General features: G+C 38.5%; 1 protein-coding gene across 3 annotated transcripts in view; it reads right to left on the reverse strand.

Moving 5' to 3' along the window:
• Nucleotides 1-200: 200 nt before the first annotated feature.
• The window catches only part of LOC136568635 (transducin-like enhancer protein 4), a 97,818-nt gene continuing 78,819 nt past the window's right edge, over nt 201-19,199 (reverse strand). For 2 of the 3 annotated variants that reach the window (XM_066568728.1, XM_066568727.1), the window contains exons 9-20: nt 13,994-14,113; nt 13,406-13,459; nt 12,226-12,378; nt 10,913-11,045; nt 10,445-10,638; nt 10,178-10,254; nt 6,820-7,069; nt 5,486-5,733; nt 4,710-4,857; nt 3,930-4,080; nt 3,527-3,603; nt 201-1,922 (exon numbers count right to left, since the gene is read on the reverse strand). In XM_066568728.1, coding sequence (XP_066424825.1) covers nt 1,815-1,922; nt 3,527-3,603; nt 3,930-4,080; nt 4,710-4,857; nt 5,486-5,733; nt 6,820-7,069; nt 10,178-10,254; nt 10,445-10,638; nt 10,913-11,045; nt 12,226-12,378; nt 13,406-13,459; nt 13,994-14,113 — 1,713 coding nt within the window. In that variant the 3' untranslated portion in view covers nt 201-1,814. The remainder of the gene's footprint in view (nt 1,923-3,526; nt 3,604-3,929; nt 4,081-4,709; nt 4,858-5,485; nt 5,734-6,819; nt 7,070-10,177; nt 10,255-10,444; nt 10,639-10,912; nt 11,046-12,225; nt 12,379-13,405; nt 13,460-13,993; nt 14,114-19,199) is intronic. The other variant, XM_066568729.1, reaches the window with a different exon arrangement.

Here is a 19,199-nt window from a genome sequence, read left to right on the forward strand (position 1 = left end):
CAGAATCAGTGCAGTCAGGTAACCTGAGAAACTGTAAATTCATAGATTTCACTATCTCAGCTGAAACTCTACATTGTGCTTCAGTGGCAAAACCACAAGTATCTGTAGTGGTATGTTCCGTGACTTAACAGCTGCATGTTTGACTGAGATTATCACAAACATGACAATGAGGGAGGAGAAAAAAAAAAGAAAAATGCATCTTAGAAGTTACTTATGTTTAATGCTTAAAAGTCTGAATGCACAAACAATAATCTACAATTATAGAAGTACTGGTGGTCAATACAATGCATTAGAACTATGTACAATGACACAGTTTAGTATCAAAATCTTTCTACAATGTAGAGTATTACGAAACTGTTAATGACATCAAACACTAAGCACTTAAGACACCATTTTTTGCTACCACATTTGGAACTTCAATAAACAGTCCATTTTAACTTGCAGCATCAATCCATTTCTAGTATGAAATTAAGTAATTTTCTACTTATACAATAAGATTTATCTACACGGGTCTCTTGATTTTGATCCATAGCAGCAAAGGCACTGTACATCAGCAGATCCACAGACTTAAAGATTTCTTTTTTAAAGCATTCAAAAAAAAAAAAAAGTCACAGATCATAGTTTAACAGCAACAACAACAACATAAAAAGATAACACGTTGTCTCTGGCACAATGGCTCAGTCTGCGTCCATCTTAGGGACATCCAATCAAGACTTGGATTGAACTGCTGGCGAACAAAGCAAGTACTTATCCCAATGAGAATCCATTCCTTTTTGTATGTTGGAATGAGTACTCTTGTAAATCCTACCTCAGAGGTCATTGCTTTTGTAGTTTGTATATTGGTAGGCATCCATTCTTATTTCAGTGCAGTTTCCAAAGAACATATCAAATATTTTTCATAATCTCTTGTAATTGAAAAATTGCCCAAAGACACATATCCCCATTTTCAAGGAAACATTGCAAAAGTTTCCAGAAGTAACAAAGGTGATTCTTTGAGGCAACTTATTGTACTCTCTACAATATAACAAAGAGAGGTGTTTATATTAAAAAACCTAGCTTGACACCAAAATGCTTTATGTTTATCAACAGAAAAGCATTGAGAACAAATCTGTACACAAGATGCTATATTAACAATGCAAATATATAAATTAGCACATTCTTACTTAAAGTGAATTTAATTTAGATGTGAACTGAATTTGCCATTCATCACAGGCATGTAGATCACTGGCTACAGTTTGCAATTTCCTAAGTTTCCAAGACTGTCTAAAATAGTTAAGATACAGCATCTTCCCACCAAATAATTATACTGTAATAACACTTAGAGGTCTCATCCAAGAACAGGACTAAAAAATATAACAAAGTTTATTTTTTTAAATAGAAAGTACAAGTCTATTTAGTGTAATTTTAACTATCTCCTGAACATCCTTCTCCAAGATCCCCAATTTATCCACCTGCAAAAACACAAATATATGATGCATCTTTCAAACTAAAGCCGGACCAGACAGCTTTATTTAGTCAGTTCATTGTTAGAAAGCCTTCTTTAAACAAAATAAATACATTACAGCTATAATACATAATTAAAGAGTCAAGGTCACCATTATGTATGCTTATTCCATCTTCTTCCAAGTAGATATCTGACAATTTGGTATCACAAGTTCTTAATGAACATTCACAAATCAATAGCAAGTTAAGAAGGTAAAAATAAATTCTATAACTGTGATGAGCATTTAAGTTTTCTGTTTAGAAAGGAAAAAAAAAAGGAATATACAGCAAAGTGCTAGGAGAAGGAGTTCTGTCTGCATTCAGATTTGTCTCTAATAAATAACTTCATAGACTGTAGCTTTCTTGTCCCCAGAGCCAGTGACAATGTATTTGTCATCCACAGAGATATCACAGCTAAGCACAGATGAGGATTCTTTGGACTACAAGAAAAAAGGAAAAAGAAAATTACGTCTTTCTAATTCTTCAATCCTGAAGGGCTTGAAGATTAATTGGAAGAATTTATAGATAGGGAATACATGAAAATCTCATTAAAGTATCAGCACCATAATGTCAAAATCTTTTTAAATACTTTTGTTCCACAGAAAGATCTATTTTAAAATAAAGCAGTAGTAGAAAGGGGAGTGAATATTATGGACCTACAGGTAATCTATCAATCAAACAAATAGAAGTAGTCCTTTCTATATACTTTACAAGGAATGAGCAATTATTGATATTTTATGCATTCCATTTGCATAAAAATGAATGAAAATCTTCTTCCCCTTTCTTTTGTTGTAAACAAGAAATTAACACAGAGAAACACTTCAAAGCCCTACCCACCCATAGGTATGAAACAAAGAGACTCCACAGAAATAACTGTATCCCCTCTCACTGCTTCCCCAACACAAGAACACAAAAGCTTTGCACAAAGGAATTTACATTATCACAGAGGATGCAAGTAGGAAAAGACCCTGTGGTGGAACAGGATACACAGCAGGTGTGTAGGAGCTGGATGGGACACAGGATACAGCAGGTTGCTGTAGCTCTGTCTCTTCTGGCTTTGCTGTCTGTTCTAAGATGAAGTGTATGCATTGCCACATTCACCTTGCTGTTTCAGTGCATCTTTTCTTTACATTATATATGTTCACATAATTTTCTGCCTGTTACCACAAGAGCCAAACACTTTCCAGTCATGCTGTGTTTTGGCAAGGACACCTCTGTTCACTGCACTAGAAGTTTCCTTATCTACCCCTCAGTAAGAAAGCTGTACTGGAGTTTTAAACACCATTTTCAAGAGGGATGTGCTCTTGTTAGGATGATTAGAAATGAATAGCCTCTACTAGGAAAACGTAGACCCTACCTTTCTCATGTCAAGGTAAACAGCACTGTCTCCAAAAGTGGAGACATGGCAGGCATCCATACACGAGACTAGTCATTTAAACTACAGCCATTTAACAGTTAAATTTAATAAAAATATTCCCAACCTAGAAGTACTTGCAGGTGAAAAAATAGAAAGACACACCAAAAATACCACTTTTCTATAGTAGCACTGAAATGCCATTAAAACTGGGCACAGAGGGACTATAGATAGGCTACATCTTCCATTACACTTCAGTGGGCCCCTCCGTATCTCTTCAGTTTTCAGCTCAGGAGTCTGCTGGTCCAATCCATCAACATATCTCATCCAAGAAAAACGCACATGTTGAATATGACTTTCACTGGTTTAGTTACATTTTGGACCTTCAGTGGCTGTTCACCTAACAACATGACTTGGGTTATTGTATTCCACCAATATGCAGAAGAGGTGAGAAAGAAGGGTATTAAGAACAATTTTAGAATAAAGGGCTACTTTACTGAAAGAGCTGAATTAGTGAAATAGTAGAAAGGACCAAACCATTTCTTTCCCTAATTACAAACAAACTCTTTAACGACTACAGTAATTAGCTGCATTTCCACTTGAAAACTCCTTAGGCTACTGACACACCTAAGATGTGCAGCTTTACTGCACGGTAATGTCTGTGAGAAACAGCTTCTAGGAGATTATTACCTGGAATATGCTGGCTCCATAAGGTGTTCTCCAAGCATTAAGAAGATTATCTTTTCCAGTGCTTACAAACCATTTGCCTGCAACAGATTGTTTAAATGTTATTGCTGCATTTTTTTTTCAAGGAATACATCTCCAGAAACAGATGATCATAACAAAGCATTCACACATATCCAAAGAACAGTAACATTTTCATCTGGTTGCACTATGATGTTCCATCACTAAACAGGCAGTACATAGAAAAAAGCAGACAGATAGAATTTTTCAAATAGCCTTAATACTTAAATTTAATACCAAATTTTTAACTATACTCTGTCGTTTAATAACTGTATTGCACTTTCATTTAAAGGTAACCTTGAATCAGTTTCTCGTGAAGGAAAAAACTGATTTAGATCAATTTGCTTACCACAGTGAGCAAACTTGAGTGACAACACACAGCTCTCATGAAGATGCAGCTGATATTTGTCCGGCTTAGTAACATGCAGCACCTCGACATTGCTGTTCTCCATTCCTACTGCCAACCACTCACCAGTTGGACAATAGCCCAGTGAGAAGATCTGTAATTAGCACAGCACATGCTTCAATCAGTAAAGGAATGAGCTTGAGATACTCAAAACTGACCCTTGCTACTCTGTTAGCACTATGCAAATCACTTTTTTGGTCTACTGTAGTTTTAAAAACATAATCCAGTTACTACAGTAATCAAGATAAATTAGTTCATGCAAACACAGCTGCAAATCTATGCTATTAAAAGTTATTAAAACTGCAATGGTGAAGTACTGAATCAAACTATAAAAGTTAATGTCCAACTTATCTGACAGCATTTAGAAATATTTTTGCAAAATAGTTTTGAACCTGAATCTACGAAAACGGGAAGAGATTGCAGAGAGGAATATTTTAATCTGGCACTTGTTTTATAAAACTGAATCTTGGTTACTCCCATGGGAGAGGTACTAATCTGTCAAAGTCATAATCCAGATCGACATTTAGCTGCCACAAGAAAAAAACCCGAAGAACAAAAACCAGAGTATGGAATATGAGACTAACTGAAAAATTCTTTGGAATTCTCTTTGAGGCTGGTTTTTTTTTTGCTTATAAAGGAGAAAAAAAAAATTTAAAAGTGCTTGCTTGTTTTTAAAAACCATGAGAAAACTTTGTTAACATGCCAAAAGTTCTGAGACTGAACCTGTGATGTGAAGTCATGTTGCTGTAGTTGTCTCCCTTCTCTGAGATCCCAGGATCTGACTGTATTGTCCAGACCTCCTGTCCATAATTTGGTGCCATCATTAGAAATGTCAATACAGCTTGCTCCATCTGTGTGGCCCTGAAATTGCCTGAAAATATTAGAAGAAGATCAGCACATTCTGAGCAAAAAATGTGCAGGTCACTGAAGTTAAAAAAAGAGCAGTCTAAATGGTAACATCAGGTAATAAAAGCTTGACTTTCATGCAACGCTGATATTACATGTAACAACATATACACAGTGCGGTGCACAGAGAATCTCTGTGTGACCAGCTCTTAACATACTGTCTATCAGTGGTGAGAACCAATCCTTACTTCTGAAGGGCTATGTCTTCAGTGCAGTAATTTACACATATCTTTACCCAAGACATATTTGCTGGATCTCTGATTAAAGAAATTAGTGTGAGAGCAGTGTATTGCATGGAAACAGAAAAAAATCATTTGTTCAAGGAATCTACAGCAGTACTGACACCAACAGATATTTAGGGAATTAATTATGGGCTGATCAAAAGCCTGGAACTATGAAACTCTCAAAACCTATAGTCTATAAAAAAAAAATCCTATAGACTTTTGTCAAGGTATTACCATGGCTATGCTGAACAACAAAATACTGGAAGCATCTATGCATGGAGAAAATAGAATACATAATGTGCAAAAGCACATTTACGGCTGTGCCTAAATAATTCTCCACAACCTGATGATCCAGTTTGGCCGACCTACCTTACTAAAGTCTGGTTATGCAGATCCCACACTGCAATGTTGCCATCACTACAGCAAGAGAAGCAGACCTTGGAATCAGGGCTGATAGCTAGGGCATAGCAAGCTGGAGCAGAAGATGTCAGCTCTGCTTTGATGCGAGGAGTTGGAGCTGCCAGGTCCCAAATGGATAACGTGCTGGCTTCCCCGCCAACAATCAGGGTGCGGCCGTCAGGGAGCAATCTGCAGGAACGGATGTAGTTGTCTCTGTTCTGTGGAGACAGAAGCCATCAAGAGATTACTCATGAGGAAAGAAAACAGCATTAACATGAGAGCAAAAATCCATAAAAGTATTGTATTCCCTCCTGGTTTTAATGAGCCATTTATACTTATGACAATGATAAAGTGTATTAATGCCAGAAAATTACATGACATTAGGGAAGTACTTCAACTTGATCTACAAAATTCAGTAGTGAGAGATATTTAATCTTAATTAGCATCAAAATGCAAAGACCTGAACCCAGCCCAAAACAATTCAGGATAGCTGAATTTGACAGCCGGTTTAGAAAGTTGTATTTTCATACTCTGTTTATTTCAGCACATTAACCTCTCAGCATGGGGGAGTACCAAATTCCCTGCACACTTTCCCCCTTCCCATTCCAGTGAGACTTGCTGCCACCATCTAGGAGATGTCAGAGGAAAATATTTAGGCAATTTTCTTCACTTGCGTAGCAACTTGTGTAGCAATTCATTATAAGTCTACACGTGTTACACAGTTCTCATATTACTGCCTCTGTAACAAACAGCAGCATCTTAGCAAGAACTGGTAAATGACAAGAGAAAAGCTGCTAACAATAGCTCATCTTGTTAGCACATTCAAATAATTTGTGAATAACATTCATGGATATTTTTAATTGCCACATTAAGACAGGTCAATGCATTCGTACTCAGACACAGATACAAAATACGTGACAGAATCCCCAAATAGTCTCAGAGAATACAGCTGCAAGACAGCAATTTTTAGCATGAGCAGGTATCAACAAGCTGTAAGATTGCCAGCAAATGTCAAAGTTTATAAACAATATTTGCTGTGCTGTCTTTGATCTTTCCTCCCACCACAATTTTAGGATTTATTATTATTAAAAATCTTTTGATTCTTTGCAGGGGAAAAAACCCACAAGTATAGTGAGGAACATATTTCAACTTCAGTTCTAATAGAAACAACAAAATTACAAATGCAATACCGACCTGTGACACCATGACAGAAACCCACTTGCCCTTTATATCTTAGTGGTATCACTGCAATCTTAACACAACGTCCTATCTTCTTTCGGTGTCGTATGCTGCTGTTCACCTACCAGGCAGTCCAGCTGAGAGACAGGGCTCTTGTTGCCAGGGTGGCTGATGTCCCAAACCTTGACACACCCCTTCCCACCCGTGTACACGTGTCTCGTGGGGTTGCTGATGGTAACTGCACACACAACTTCCCCGTGGTTCAGGGTGTTGATCTGACGGGCATGGCGAGGGATTCCTGGACCGATGAGGGCATCAGGAGGGAAAGGAACTGGCTGCATCTGACCATCTGCACTTACATGAAATGAGTATGCTCTGAGGGGAAAAAAATTAAGGAGATGATTTAAAGAGTTTTACTTCAAGGCTGTTTAGGAAAACAGAATCAAAGATGTGCTCTCCCCTGCAGGCATTCAGGTTGTGCCCTCAGCTCAGTTTTTTTCACAGATTTTTCACAGAATATTCTAAGCTGTAAGGGACCCTCAAGGATCATCGAGTCTGGTACTTAAGTGAATGGCCATATGGGGACTGAACACATCACCTTGGTGTTACTAGCACCATGCTTTACTCAACTGGGCACATACCAGGTATTTTAATCACATAAGGAAAAAGCATTTATTTATCTGTAGCATGACCCTCCAAGCACATAGGCGCTCAGGTTTTAATGTGGAAAGTCAAGCACCAATCAAATGAGCTTTTACAACTCCCATTATGATGATTTCTGGCATGAGTGAGGCTATATGACACCACTTTTAACTTTGGATGGGGATATCACAGCAGGCAGAGAAGGGAAGGAAGGTTGGGTCAGGGCCCTCTGGAAGACAGAAATAGTTGGCTGGTTGCTGCCAGAGCATGGTGGGTAGCTGTGTGCCAGGGGACATTTGGCTGCTCGCTTTACTGACTCGTATGTGGCAGCTTCAGCTGAACTGCTGCCAATCTGTCCTGAATGTACTGTGGGCCCCGGGCCCCTTGAGCAAATCTGCTCAGCACTGTACCTAAGGGTGCAGTGAAACATCCACCAACACTGAGGAGTTAAGTCCTCAAGGCATGGTTGCTGACAGCTGACATGACAGACCAGCTAAAATGCACTGCAATGGAATTTTTTGTTTTGTGGGTTGTTTTGGGTTTGGGCTTTTTGGGTTTTTTTTTGGTTTTTTCTTGTTTTTTTTTTGTGGACTCAACACAACTGCTACAAATCCCAATTTCTCTTGCCAAAATCAGGCCTCTCACTGAGAAAAAATCTGTTCTGTGATTGCCACTTATGCCACCTGTGAATAACCTATCAATAGCTTTATCTCAAAGTATATTCCAGGGAGAACAGTTAGGTTGTGAAATTGCCTTTTTCTAAGATGCTACCTGATACATCACATCTATTACAAGAGCACAAAATTTTTAAGAGGGTTTACCTATACATTTCAAGGTATGCTTAATGGAAAGTTTTAATTTTCTTACACCTAAAAAATCATCATAATGCTTGTGAAAAATCCATTGTCACAATGGTTGAATGAGAAGACCTCAGAAAGAAATTGTTTTATGAGAATACTTTGTAAGATCACTTCCTTAATTGATAATTCGAAGTGACTAAAGAAGGCAGTATTCACAATTAAACTACTGAATTTGTCATTTAAGATTCATAATGCACTAGATCAATAATTTTCAGAAAAACAAAATGCATTAGCTATCTTTCCTTTTTATATACTATCTTTCAGTATTTATATATTGTACAATGCTGAGGAGTTGATACAATACTGAAGTGAAAAGAGAGTTATTAGACGCCAGATCCCAAACGTACCATATGCTGCCCATTTCATTTCAGGACACTAAACAGTGCAGAGAATTTACATAAATTTCCCTCTAAAATAAAAATGGAGTAGGATGAGAAAATAACAATCTTGGAAGATGTGACAACTATCACACTCAAGACAGAGAAAAGTCAATATAATCATGCTTTTAAAAGTTTCAAGCCCTCTGGTAGACAAATGACAGTTATATTTAAATGTTTAAATAGACATCAGCAGAGCAACAACATTTAAAAATCTTAGAGATAAACCAGAATTGAAGTGATTTGATTTCAGTTTGCCTCATGTTTTATTCCTCTCAATTTTAACAGAAGAAAGATGTGAGCAGGGACATCTCTGAACCCCTGCAATTGCCATTTCTCTCACCACAGCAAGCAAAGTCTAGTAGATCTAGAGATACCTCTTTCCAGGTGACTGACTCCATTAGGGATGAACTTAAATCCAGTGAGCATTTGAACATTACATCAATACATTTCTTAGAGCCCACTGTATATAATGGATGAAGATCTGTGCCCCACAGAATTTTTAATGCAAGCAGTTGGTCTGCAAGCTGCTGTACATCAATTTCCATACCCGCCTTATGCATTCGCCTAACAGGGTGGCACAACTAGCAGGAAAGTACATTAAGGTGGTTACCAGTGAGTGACACCTGAGAGATCTGGACCTGGCTCATGATTTGTGTGACATGTGTACACCAGGAGCTCCAGGCACCAGACCTGACCACTTGTCACCATATGTTGTTGATCCTGTGCGTGTGCAAGCTCACTGGCAGCTAAGCATATGCATTTACTCACACAAATCCAGGTGTATGGCTAATCTTAACCACACCTACACAAAAGCATTCACGTGCAAAAGAGCTTTAGAAGGACTGGCAGCAAAACCTCTTGACCATCAAACTTTCCAGTTTGAATTGATCAGAGTCTCCCAGAAATGTGACAACAAAAGGGGAACTGGATGAAATTTAAAGAAAATCTGGATCAATATGATCCCAGTTTGTATAGCTGCTTTAGTTAGTTTTTTCTCCTCTCTACCTCAAGAGGAATGTGAGCTGAGAGCTCTTTGTCTCTGTAATCTTTCTTCCAAGGCTCACAACACGAAAAGTCTGGTACAGCAGGTCACACTATACATGTCAGTTCAATCAAGGATGAATCTCAATATTATCATAAAATAATTCTTTCCAGTATTTCCAATCAAACAAAACATTTCAGTATTCCTTTTTCTGCACACTGCTGCTAAGCTTGCAAGTAATTGCAAGGCTTTTGTGAACAAAGAAATATTTTTTTTAAACTGAGAAGCAGAGTACAGTAGAGATGGAAAGCTGAGATCTCATTCCAGCTTGTATTTCCATAAACAACCAACCAGTCAGATTTGAAGTTCATCTCCTTTTCCATTTATTTCTGTCTCCTTTACTTTGTATCACCCAGTCCATGTCAACTGCTATTAGTCTTCAAAACAAATTCACAAACGCAACTTTAAGATTACACAGTGATTCTTCTGCTCTCGCTGAATAGCTATACTTATTTATATTCACACAATAGTTTTCAGTAGCTAAGGGGAATTCCAACCAGCAAGGGAACTTGACTTCCAACAGATGATTGACTTTTAAAGCTGAATGTTTGATACTCACGGTTTTCCTCCTGGGATGCCTGTGAGATTAGGAGGGATGCCTGGGACTCGCATATGATGATGTGGATCAAAACCAACCTGTAGTTTTCCCCAAGCAAAACAAAAAGGTGTATTAAAGTAGGAGTTAGGCAAAGGAAGACTGTTTAATTCATGTTCTCCATAGCATACTCCCCAAACCACAAAATGAGTGAACTAGAGTTAACCCCACAGGCCTTGTATTTAATATGAACAGCTCTCAACACTAAATGCACTAACGGCAAACACTTACCACTGGAGATCGCCCGTAAGCTGCTGCTGCTGCTGCGGCGGCAGCTGCTGCACTCATTTGAGGGGAAATATTGTGTAGACCAGCATAGGCAGCTCCAGGGCTGGTCAGCTCCCCGTTCATACCAGCATGTGGCACAATACCAAATGGAGTAGGGTAAGGACACGGTACTGCCATAGGTGTCCTTAAACCTGAAGCTAAAAGAAGAGGGGGGAAAGTGAGAAGTCACAGAGGCATTCTAGAGCCATCACATGAAAACATGAGTTTGGAAAACTGCAAAAAACCTCACAAATAACCCAAACCAACCAGCCAGTCAGCCAAGGAAAGCCACTTAACACTGTTTTACATTGCTGAAGAACCAGCTCAGCACCCAGTTTAAGCGTCTGTACTGCACAGACTTGTCATTACAGATTTAAAGGGAATCTGACATGGTCAGACTGCTTCACGCCACCGAAAGACATGGACACTAACCTATCGGGTCCACACCTGGGGGTTTGCCGGGCACTGGCCTCAGTCCAGGAGTGGAGTTGCTGCCTGGAGTTGGAGCATCAGTTCGTGGAGTTGGGGTATTTGATTTAGACACAGGAGTGGTAGATTTCTCATTCTAATCACCAAAAAGGAAAAAGGAAAGCAGTTTGTAAACAATTTTGTCTTTATAGCTAGTGATTAGTGATATTTAGCTTCTGGGTTTGGATTTCAACAGTCCCTAGCAATGAAGAGAAGATGCAAAGACACTGAAAAAGACAGAATGGCTTTGAACATTAACTACAGCCTTCACTGCTTTTCTCATCAGGAGAATCTGTATGATTCAGAATGAGGTAAATGACTGAAAATCATTTCTCTCTGACAATTGGCAGCATATGTGAAATCAGTCAGTGGTATCACTATGCTCATGGACCTGCTCCCATTATAATTTTCCCTGAGGGATGGACAAGAAGAGTAGGAAAAAATCCCCAAACTGACTGACTACTCATATCCAAGTGTGGTGCTAGAAACACAGGATGAAGATAGTGATGGGTATAAAGTCAGGAACTGTACAGTGCTGCTCTTGTGACAGGGTCGTTCATCAGACACACCACTGATTCCCAGGCCTGAACCTGTCGTTCCATCACCATTCCTGAGCACTATATTCACTTTAAGCTTTCTTTTTATTTATTTTATTTCTTTAAATAATTGCATACCCTGCCCTGTGAAGAACTGGGAGGGGAATTACTGTGCAGCTCAGGTAATGATTAACTGTGGCCACAAACAGGAAAGGAAAGAACACCCCTTGCAGGCAGTTCTTTTCTTTTGCATTTTGATTTGTGATGCAAGTCAAGGAAGGCTCTTGTAAATGACAGATTACTTTTTAGATAGAAAATAAAAATTATTGTTGTTGTATATAGCCTGGTAATTCAAACAAAGCTAACAACCAAATCACATCCAAGCAGGGAACTGAATTTGCTATAAAGCACAGCACAGGCAAACAGCTCAAGAAACCTCTGTGTACTTTTATTTATTCTCAGAATAACAGTTCTTCATATGGGGGCAGAGAAAAATATCTCTCAGAACACCACATCTATCATCTACTCACACCACCAGTGAAAATAACCTCTTCCTATCCCAAAAAAAGACTGTAGACTTTCTATTAGACTCCCTTGAAAAGATAACTTAAACTAATACTAAATTCATGCTTCACAGTGCTTTATTGACAGATGTGGAAATACAAATTGTGTCCAGACAGAAGTCCGGTAAGCATGTATTTCAGCCTATGATTAGGGTCAGAAGCATTTTGTAGCACTTACAAGGCTAAGTTCTTTGGATTTGGAGGAAGGAGTACTGCTAGAGGATGCAATAGATGCCGGACTAATTGGTGCATCTTTTTTCAGCAGTCGAGTCTTGTCCAAGCCATTTTCCCGTGGAGAGTGTGCTGGGCTCCCACGGGGAGAAGAAGGATCCTAAATATCAGGAATATGGGTTAGCATAAAAACTTCATAGCCACTAGTTCTTGTCTTGAGCAGTCCTCTGATGCCTTAAGTTCAGCTTTCATATTTTCCAGATTCTATAGTGCATTAGTATACAACTATGAACTCCATATAAAGTGTTAGCAAGTTCTCCTTGCAGTTTAGTCAGACAAAACAATTCTTTCCCAGCCTGAGAACCAAGGACACCGTTACAGCCTCAGGCCCAAAAAGTGTCAACAACAGCGATTTGAGGAGAGCAGTCTGGGAGGATGGGACTTCATAACCTGAAGCTGTAATTGCACAATTAACTCCAATATGTAAATGGACTAAAACTTATAAAAAGTGTCAAAACTTGTGACCAGTTGTCCATCTTGGGTCCATCTTGGGTGTAGCCCTGGCCAGGCTCTTGTACTGCCTAAGATGTATCCTTTGAAGGTCTTTTAATAAATACCTACTTTATTCCTTTAACTCTGTCTAACTTCTGTTCTAGGCAGCCTCTCAAGGCATCATCTCAATTTGGAATGAAGATCTGTCATAGGAAGTGACACATTCCTTCCATTCATAATTGATTTAGCTGACCCAATTGTAAAATTGAGAGGGATAATGAAGGACAGTTTGGTTTTTTTAAAAAAACTCTTAAAATTTGATGCCACTAAACCATGAAAAATAATGCCAAAAATCTATGGATATTGAAATAGGCAAGTAAATCTCTTTCTTCAAGTGACAGATTAAAAAGATTTGATGCATTTGGCAGACCTGATAAGGTTTACATGTGAAGTCATGGCCAAAGTGAAAAAAAAGACAGACACTCTTACAAGCTTTGTAGAAGTACTTAAAACTCCGTAGAAGTAAATGCTTCAGATCTGATTTGTATTCTAAAGAAAGAGGATACAACTGGATTCTGTCAGGCATTTCAAGTTCAAATGCCATAGTCCTATTCATAAAACTAATATGCACAGAAACCACTGAAGATACCCCCACTACCATTTCTCTAAGGCTGAAAAAACACCATTGTGTATACCTCATTGGAAACGTCAACTACCAAGTTGTCATCGCTCTTTTCACCATCGCTGTCCTGCAATGACAAATCACAACGTGTTAAAAAAATTTATTTCATATCCCAGTGTCTCTTAATAACTATAAAAACAAAGGAAATCTGCTTACAAATCTGCAGTGTACCATTCACTTTATGTGGTAATACAATTAACATCTTTAAGTCATCTACAGGGCTTCTGCTTAGCAGGCTGCCACAACTACAGCAATCATGCCAGTTTTCAAATTGGTGGAGAAGGACATGGGATGAAAATCTTCATCCAAAGTGGCACTGCACTATAAAGTGGAGTCAAGATAGACTTCATTAACAAGTCCCAGCCTAACAAAAGCTCAGCACTATTGTCACACAACTTCCAGGTGCTTTGTATTTATATGGTTAAAAACAGTATCAATCATATGCGCCAAAATGTTTAATCCAGCAGAGACACTAGAGGTAGGCAGCAAAAACCAGTTAAAATTTGACCCTCTTTTTAAAATTAGTTATGCAGCAGAAACCAGGTGAAACTACAGAGGAACACTGAAGTTCAACAATGCACAATGTAGACAATCTACTCACATAACGAGCTGCTATTTCCTTCTCTTCTGTTTTCTGTTTTTTACTATCTGAAGAATAATCTGTTGAATTTCTGTGCTTTTCTGCTGTTCTGAAACTGGCTGAGGGAGATACAGAAGAGCTCTGTAGGCCAAAAAGAGAAGAAAGGATCATCAGGGCCTCATTCACAACAGTGTTTCATTTGTCACCACCCCTCAATACATCTTCTGCTGATAGTATGATCTGGAGCTGTTCTCACAGACAGCATGTTGGGTTTGAACCAGTGACAGCTACCCAGCGAATGTCTCGTATCAAAAACTGCACTATGTATTGCAGGAGACAGAAACAGGTGATCAACTGACAGATCACAGTGGCTATCTGCACTGCCAGTGGGATGAATTTTATGAATACTGTGCACTGGTCTTGTTTTGGTTTGTTTCCTCTACAAATACACAGGGTTAAGTCAATAGTCTCAGAAGAGGGGTGTGTGTTTGCACATGTGTGTGTGTTTGCTTGTGTAAATCAAAAATAACAAAGAGGCTCAAGGCAAGTCACACTTCAGCAAACATTTGAATGAAGATTTCTACCAAAGAAAGACACAAGCTTCTGAGCAGTTTCGGAGAGGGCAAGAACAGGAGGAAACCCCTTAACTCATTTTATTTTGCTGCCTTTTACAACTACAGGCTATGCCTGCAGCAGACAGAAACAAAACACAGACTGGTTCGGTGATTCTCTTGCTATTTGACAGTGCTCACCTAGTAATGATTGCTAAAGAGCACACATATGGACAGGAGGGAAAGGAAGATAATGTGTACTTTATGCACTATCATCCAACAACTCCACTCTACTCTGTTAAACAAGGCAGGCGACATTTATCAAATTCTACCATATTTCCAAGGCTTTGTGGAGTCTGTATCTTCGTATACAAAAAAGGCAGCAATGAAAGATGCAATGTTCCCACTGGGACTGATTTTAGTAGCAGCAGCAGTTTTGGCCCTAATTCAAGAAAGCATTTAAGCATGCACTAAACTTTATCTCACTCTGAAGTCAGTGGTTGAATGTACATAAGTAAGGATGTGTTCAGGCTTTTTGCAGAATTGGGAATGACAGCAATGGAGATGAAAATAATTGTCAGTTGAAATCCTGCTGACTGTTTCCATCTCTGTCTTCCTTTTTACTGGGGTGGGAAGGAAGAACCAAAGAAGTCCTGACTGATGGATTTTAGATCCTCCCATTCATCCAGAAACACTTGTTTGGGGTTTTTTCCTCCATGCATGACAGACAGCTGTTTTTCCACATAAAACTGTACTACATAGCAATTTGGTTTTGGGGTTTTCAGTGCAGCTATTAACACAAATACAAACCAAGAAATTAGCATTTACATTGAGTAACTTCTGTTCCATCACTATTATAGAGTTTCTTCTTTTCCTTATTGTATCACAAGCTTCTGGTAAGGACTAGGAAAACTTAAACACAGAAATTAAACTGTAGTTATTGTCCAAGTCACATAAGAGAATGTTACAGGTCCTCCTCTCTATTTTGCTGAAATTTACAGTTCTTAAGAACAGCAGCTCAGATTAATGAGTGGTAAAATTTGCAAAAATTTTCCATATTTTGGACTGTAATTGTTAATTACCCTCTAAGAACAGTGAGTGGAAAGAAAAATTTTAGAACAAAGGTAGTGTCGAAGGCACAGCCTGTGCCTTTCACATACTGTGCAAATACATCTTAAAATACTAATTTAGTTTTAAAGCAGATCATTAATCAACAATTATAGCAAATAATGCAAACTAACAAAGTTATTTTTTGCTCTGAAGTGACAACACATGTTAAGACATTTGGAGACAGCACTGCCAGGGTACAGAAGCCCTTAAAATAAAGGCCAAGTAGAAACACAACATTAAATGAACTGATGACTTGAAAAATGTATTTGTGTCTGCAATGATATAGCATAACCTTTTGCAAAAGATTTTTATACTAAGATCCTATTACATTTATATTCATTTAGAATTTGGAAGGCAGTAGCTTGTAATGTGAATTCAATTCATTATTTCTCAACTTCACCCTACAGAAAGCAATTTGCTTTAAAACGAAGAAAAATAATCACCAATAAACCACAAATTAAAGTGGTGTCTAAAGAATTAAACTACTGCACTTATTTAAATAGAAATATTTATTTTCATAAATCTGAAACCATACAGTTCCATTTTTCACAATCTGGTTAGCTATGTGCTATAGATACCATTTTAATCTTTGATATCACTACTTAATAAAGTAATAAATTGAAGGTCCCTACTAGAAAGATAAAGTAGCTAATTATCACTAGCACATTAAAGGATGAGCACCACATTGGGCATTGCGGCAATGCACACTGCTTAATGGTTTTATTGCTTGATGGATCTGACCTTATACCAATATGAAAGGATCCTCCTGCAGTATTCTTACCTGACATTAGCAGAAAAAACAGAGATAACTCACCTACTGACCTCCTTTACCAATCTGAAATTAGGCCAGTGTACTAGGAGTGACATTATTTTGCCTCATGAGTCAATTACTACAGACCAAATCTAACCACCCCCACTTTTAACTGTCCCACCCCTCGCCGTGCACCAATACCCCTGCAGAACTGCCTTCTTTTTCCTTCAACATGAAATGCACCTGCCACATTAAGATCAGCATCTTCATGGGATCTACTTTTGCTGACAGATCTAAGTTTATGTCTTATGTTAAGTAATAAAGATATGTCACATACATAGACAAAGAGCTATGGTCTAGATCTTCCTATGGACCTAATGCCTACAATGTTCACTGTGAGAGAGACAACAGTATTAATCATACTGAGTTCCCTCTATTGTTTGTAACAGCTTTTCAGTCTATAAGCACTGATAAGGACCAACCTTCCTTGAGAAATACTGGGATGTAACAATGTCCTCAGGATTTCCACTGACATTAGATTCCTGCAAATAATCCTGTACTCACCCACACCTTGGTTCCTGAGTGTGCCAGCCCACAAACTCCAAGAGAGGTCCTTATATTTGCAGATGGTAAAAGAAAACCCCATAAAACATACTGTTCAGCTGATAGACCCTGCCCTGTTCCATGATTAAAACATCAGTGCTCTCCTAACAGCTACCTTTAAGAAGGTGGAACAGATAGTTACAGAAATTAAGTGATTCAGCACTATGACTTGGCAGGCTGTAACTTAATGGGCCAGAGGCCTTGTTTTAGTAACTATTAAAATTTATAGAGAAATGAAGTCTTTTTACACTGCTGTTTTCTTCAATAAAATGCATTAATCTACTAGAAGAGTAGCATTTTCCTATTAAACAATGCTGAGTTTGCTCACACGTAGTAATTTTATCAGACATAGGAAAAAATACTCTTTGGTGCAAGTAGGTTACACTTAGTTTGTGTTTGAGCAAAACATACCAGTTTTTCATTTTCTGCTTCAGTAGAACATTTTTATTCATGGTAAATACATCACAAAATGCTGACAAAAAACCAATGAACATACACATTTATAGATAGGCTGAGCACATCGTCATTTTCACATAATTTACTTAAGAAGCGGAACAGTCTTTCTAGTACTGGACCCACAGTATTTTTTGCACTAGGCTATGGAGCATAGCATGCTATGATTCAGTCTCTGTTTTGGGCAGTGCTAAGCACAGTGCTAACTGAAATGGTCTCCCACTAGAAGGATCACACTGTTTTCTCTCCAACACCATCAGGACGCTGCTGCTGGAGTATCAGTGCCATACAGGTGCAAATTAAACCAGTATCCAGAGAGCCATGCAAGCTTCCTATGCAGCCATAAAAGTCTTACCAGCATACTTAATGTCCGTTTGGGATAATTAATAATTCAAATTGCTAGGGGTGGGAAAAAAAAAATCACTGTTTTTCCGCCACCTTTTAGTGGAATTTATCAACATATGGAGCTCACACTGTAATGTGGCAGAAATCAGTGTGGAAATCATAAATCAAATTGTACAGCCATCCAGCTGCAAGCCCCAACTCCCCATATGCTGACTTCTCCAGATAAGACCTGGCCTGAGCACACTAAGTGATAATTAAATGAAATCAGTCTTAAAAGTAATGACTAGAGATGACAAGATGAAAAGCCTTCCTACATGTTAAAGCTGGTGACTCTTTAAAGCATTCACGAGTATGACCATTCCCCAGTGCACCCTTACTACTATGCCAAAATGATGTATTTGGAGTGGATTAATTAAAACAATAATTCTCAACAAAGTGGGAATTACAAGATAATTGACCATACTGAAGTATTAAGCAAACTGCAGTAAAAGCCAAGGATGCTCAACGCTAAGGTCAATTACAGTATAATTATCTGAATGACATTATTGCTGTTATAAAGACTGTTGAAAGTATAAAAGAAACTGTAAATGGATACAATATGCATCACAGTGGAATGACCAGGCAGTAATGCTGCTTTGTGATGGCTGATGCCAATTTGTTATAGATGGAAGCACGAGCACTGGAACTTGGATTCAGGCACTGTCCTAGGTTTGGGCTTGGAGTGCTAAGCTGCCTAATACTGTAAGCTTATATCAGAGGTGAAAAAAAAAAAAAAAAAGAAAGGAAAAAGAAAGTAAGAAATTAGGGTTAAGACTTCTGACACGCTAAGGGAGAGATCCCACCAGATAGGTGAGATGTCAGGGCACAAGAAAAAGAGGCAGTGCAAATACAGCCCAGAGACCACGTGCTCAGGGAGGAAACTGCAGCCAAGGGCTCCCACAAAGCAAGCCTAAGGGCTCTAAGGTAACACCCACATAACTGTTGAATAAACTATTTCATTTACAGACATCTATATGCACAGCATTACTTTGATTAAACTCAGGAAGATGGCATGAAATGCTGTGGGTTGATCTACAGATACCATAATGGAGCATTTGCATAGCAACTCTGCCTTCTGAAGTCACCCACACTTACAAAGCCTGTTTGTTGCTGGAATTGTTATCATTATTATTACTATTGTTACTATTATTGTTATTACTATATCCCACTATCTGCATGGATGGACATGGATTTTGTCCTCTTTGCTTTAATTTTTCAACACACACTGTTCGCAGCCCTTGGGCAAGCAGATTTTCTTTATCATGCCCTTACCTTAAGGTTTCCATAGTGGGCTATGATCAGGCTGACACAGTCAGGCAGTACAGCCTGGACCACAGCACTACCAAAATGGTTCATCAGAGGAGGCTGGTAGGCA

This window comes from Molothrus aeneus, chromosome Z (genome assembly GCF_037042795.1).
Source record: "Molothrus aeneus isolate 106 chromosome Z, BPBGC_Maene_1.0, whole genome shotgun sequence".
Lineage (NCBI taxonomy): Eukaryota > Metazoa > Chordata > Aves > Passeriformes > Icteridae > Molothrus > Molothrus aeneus.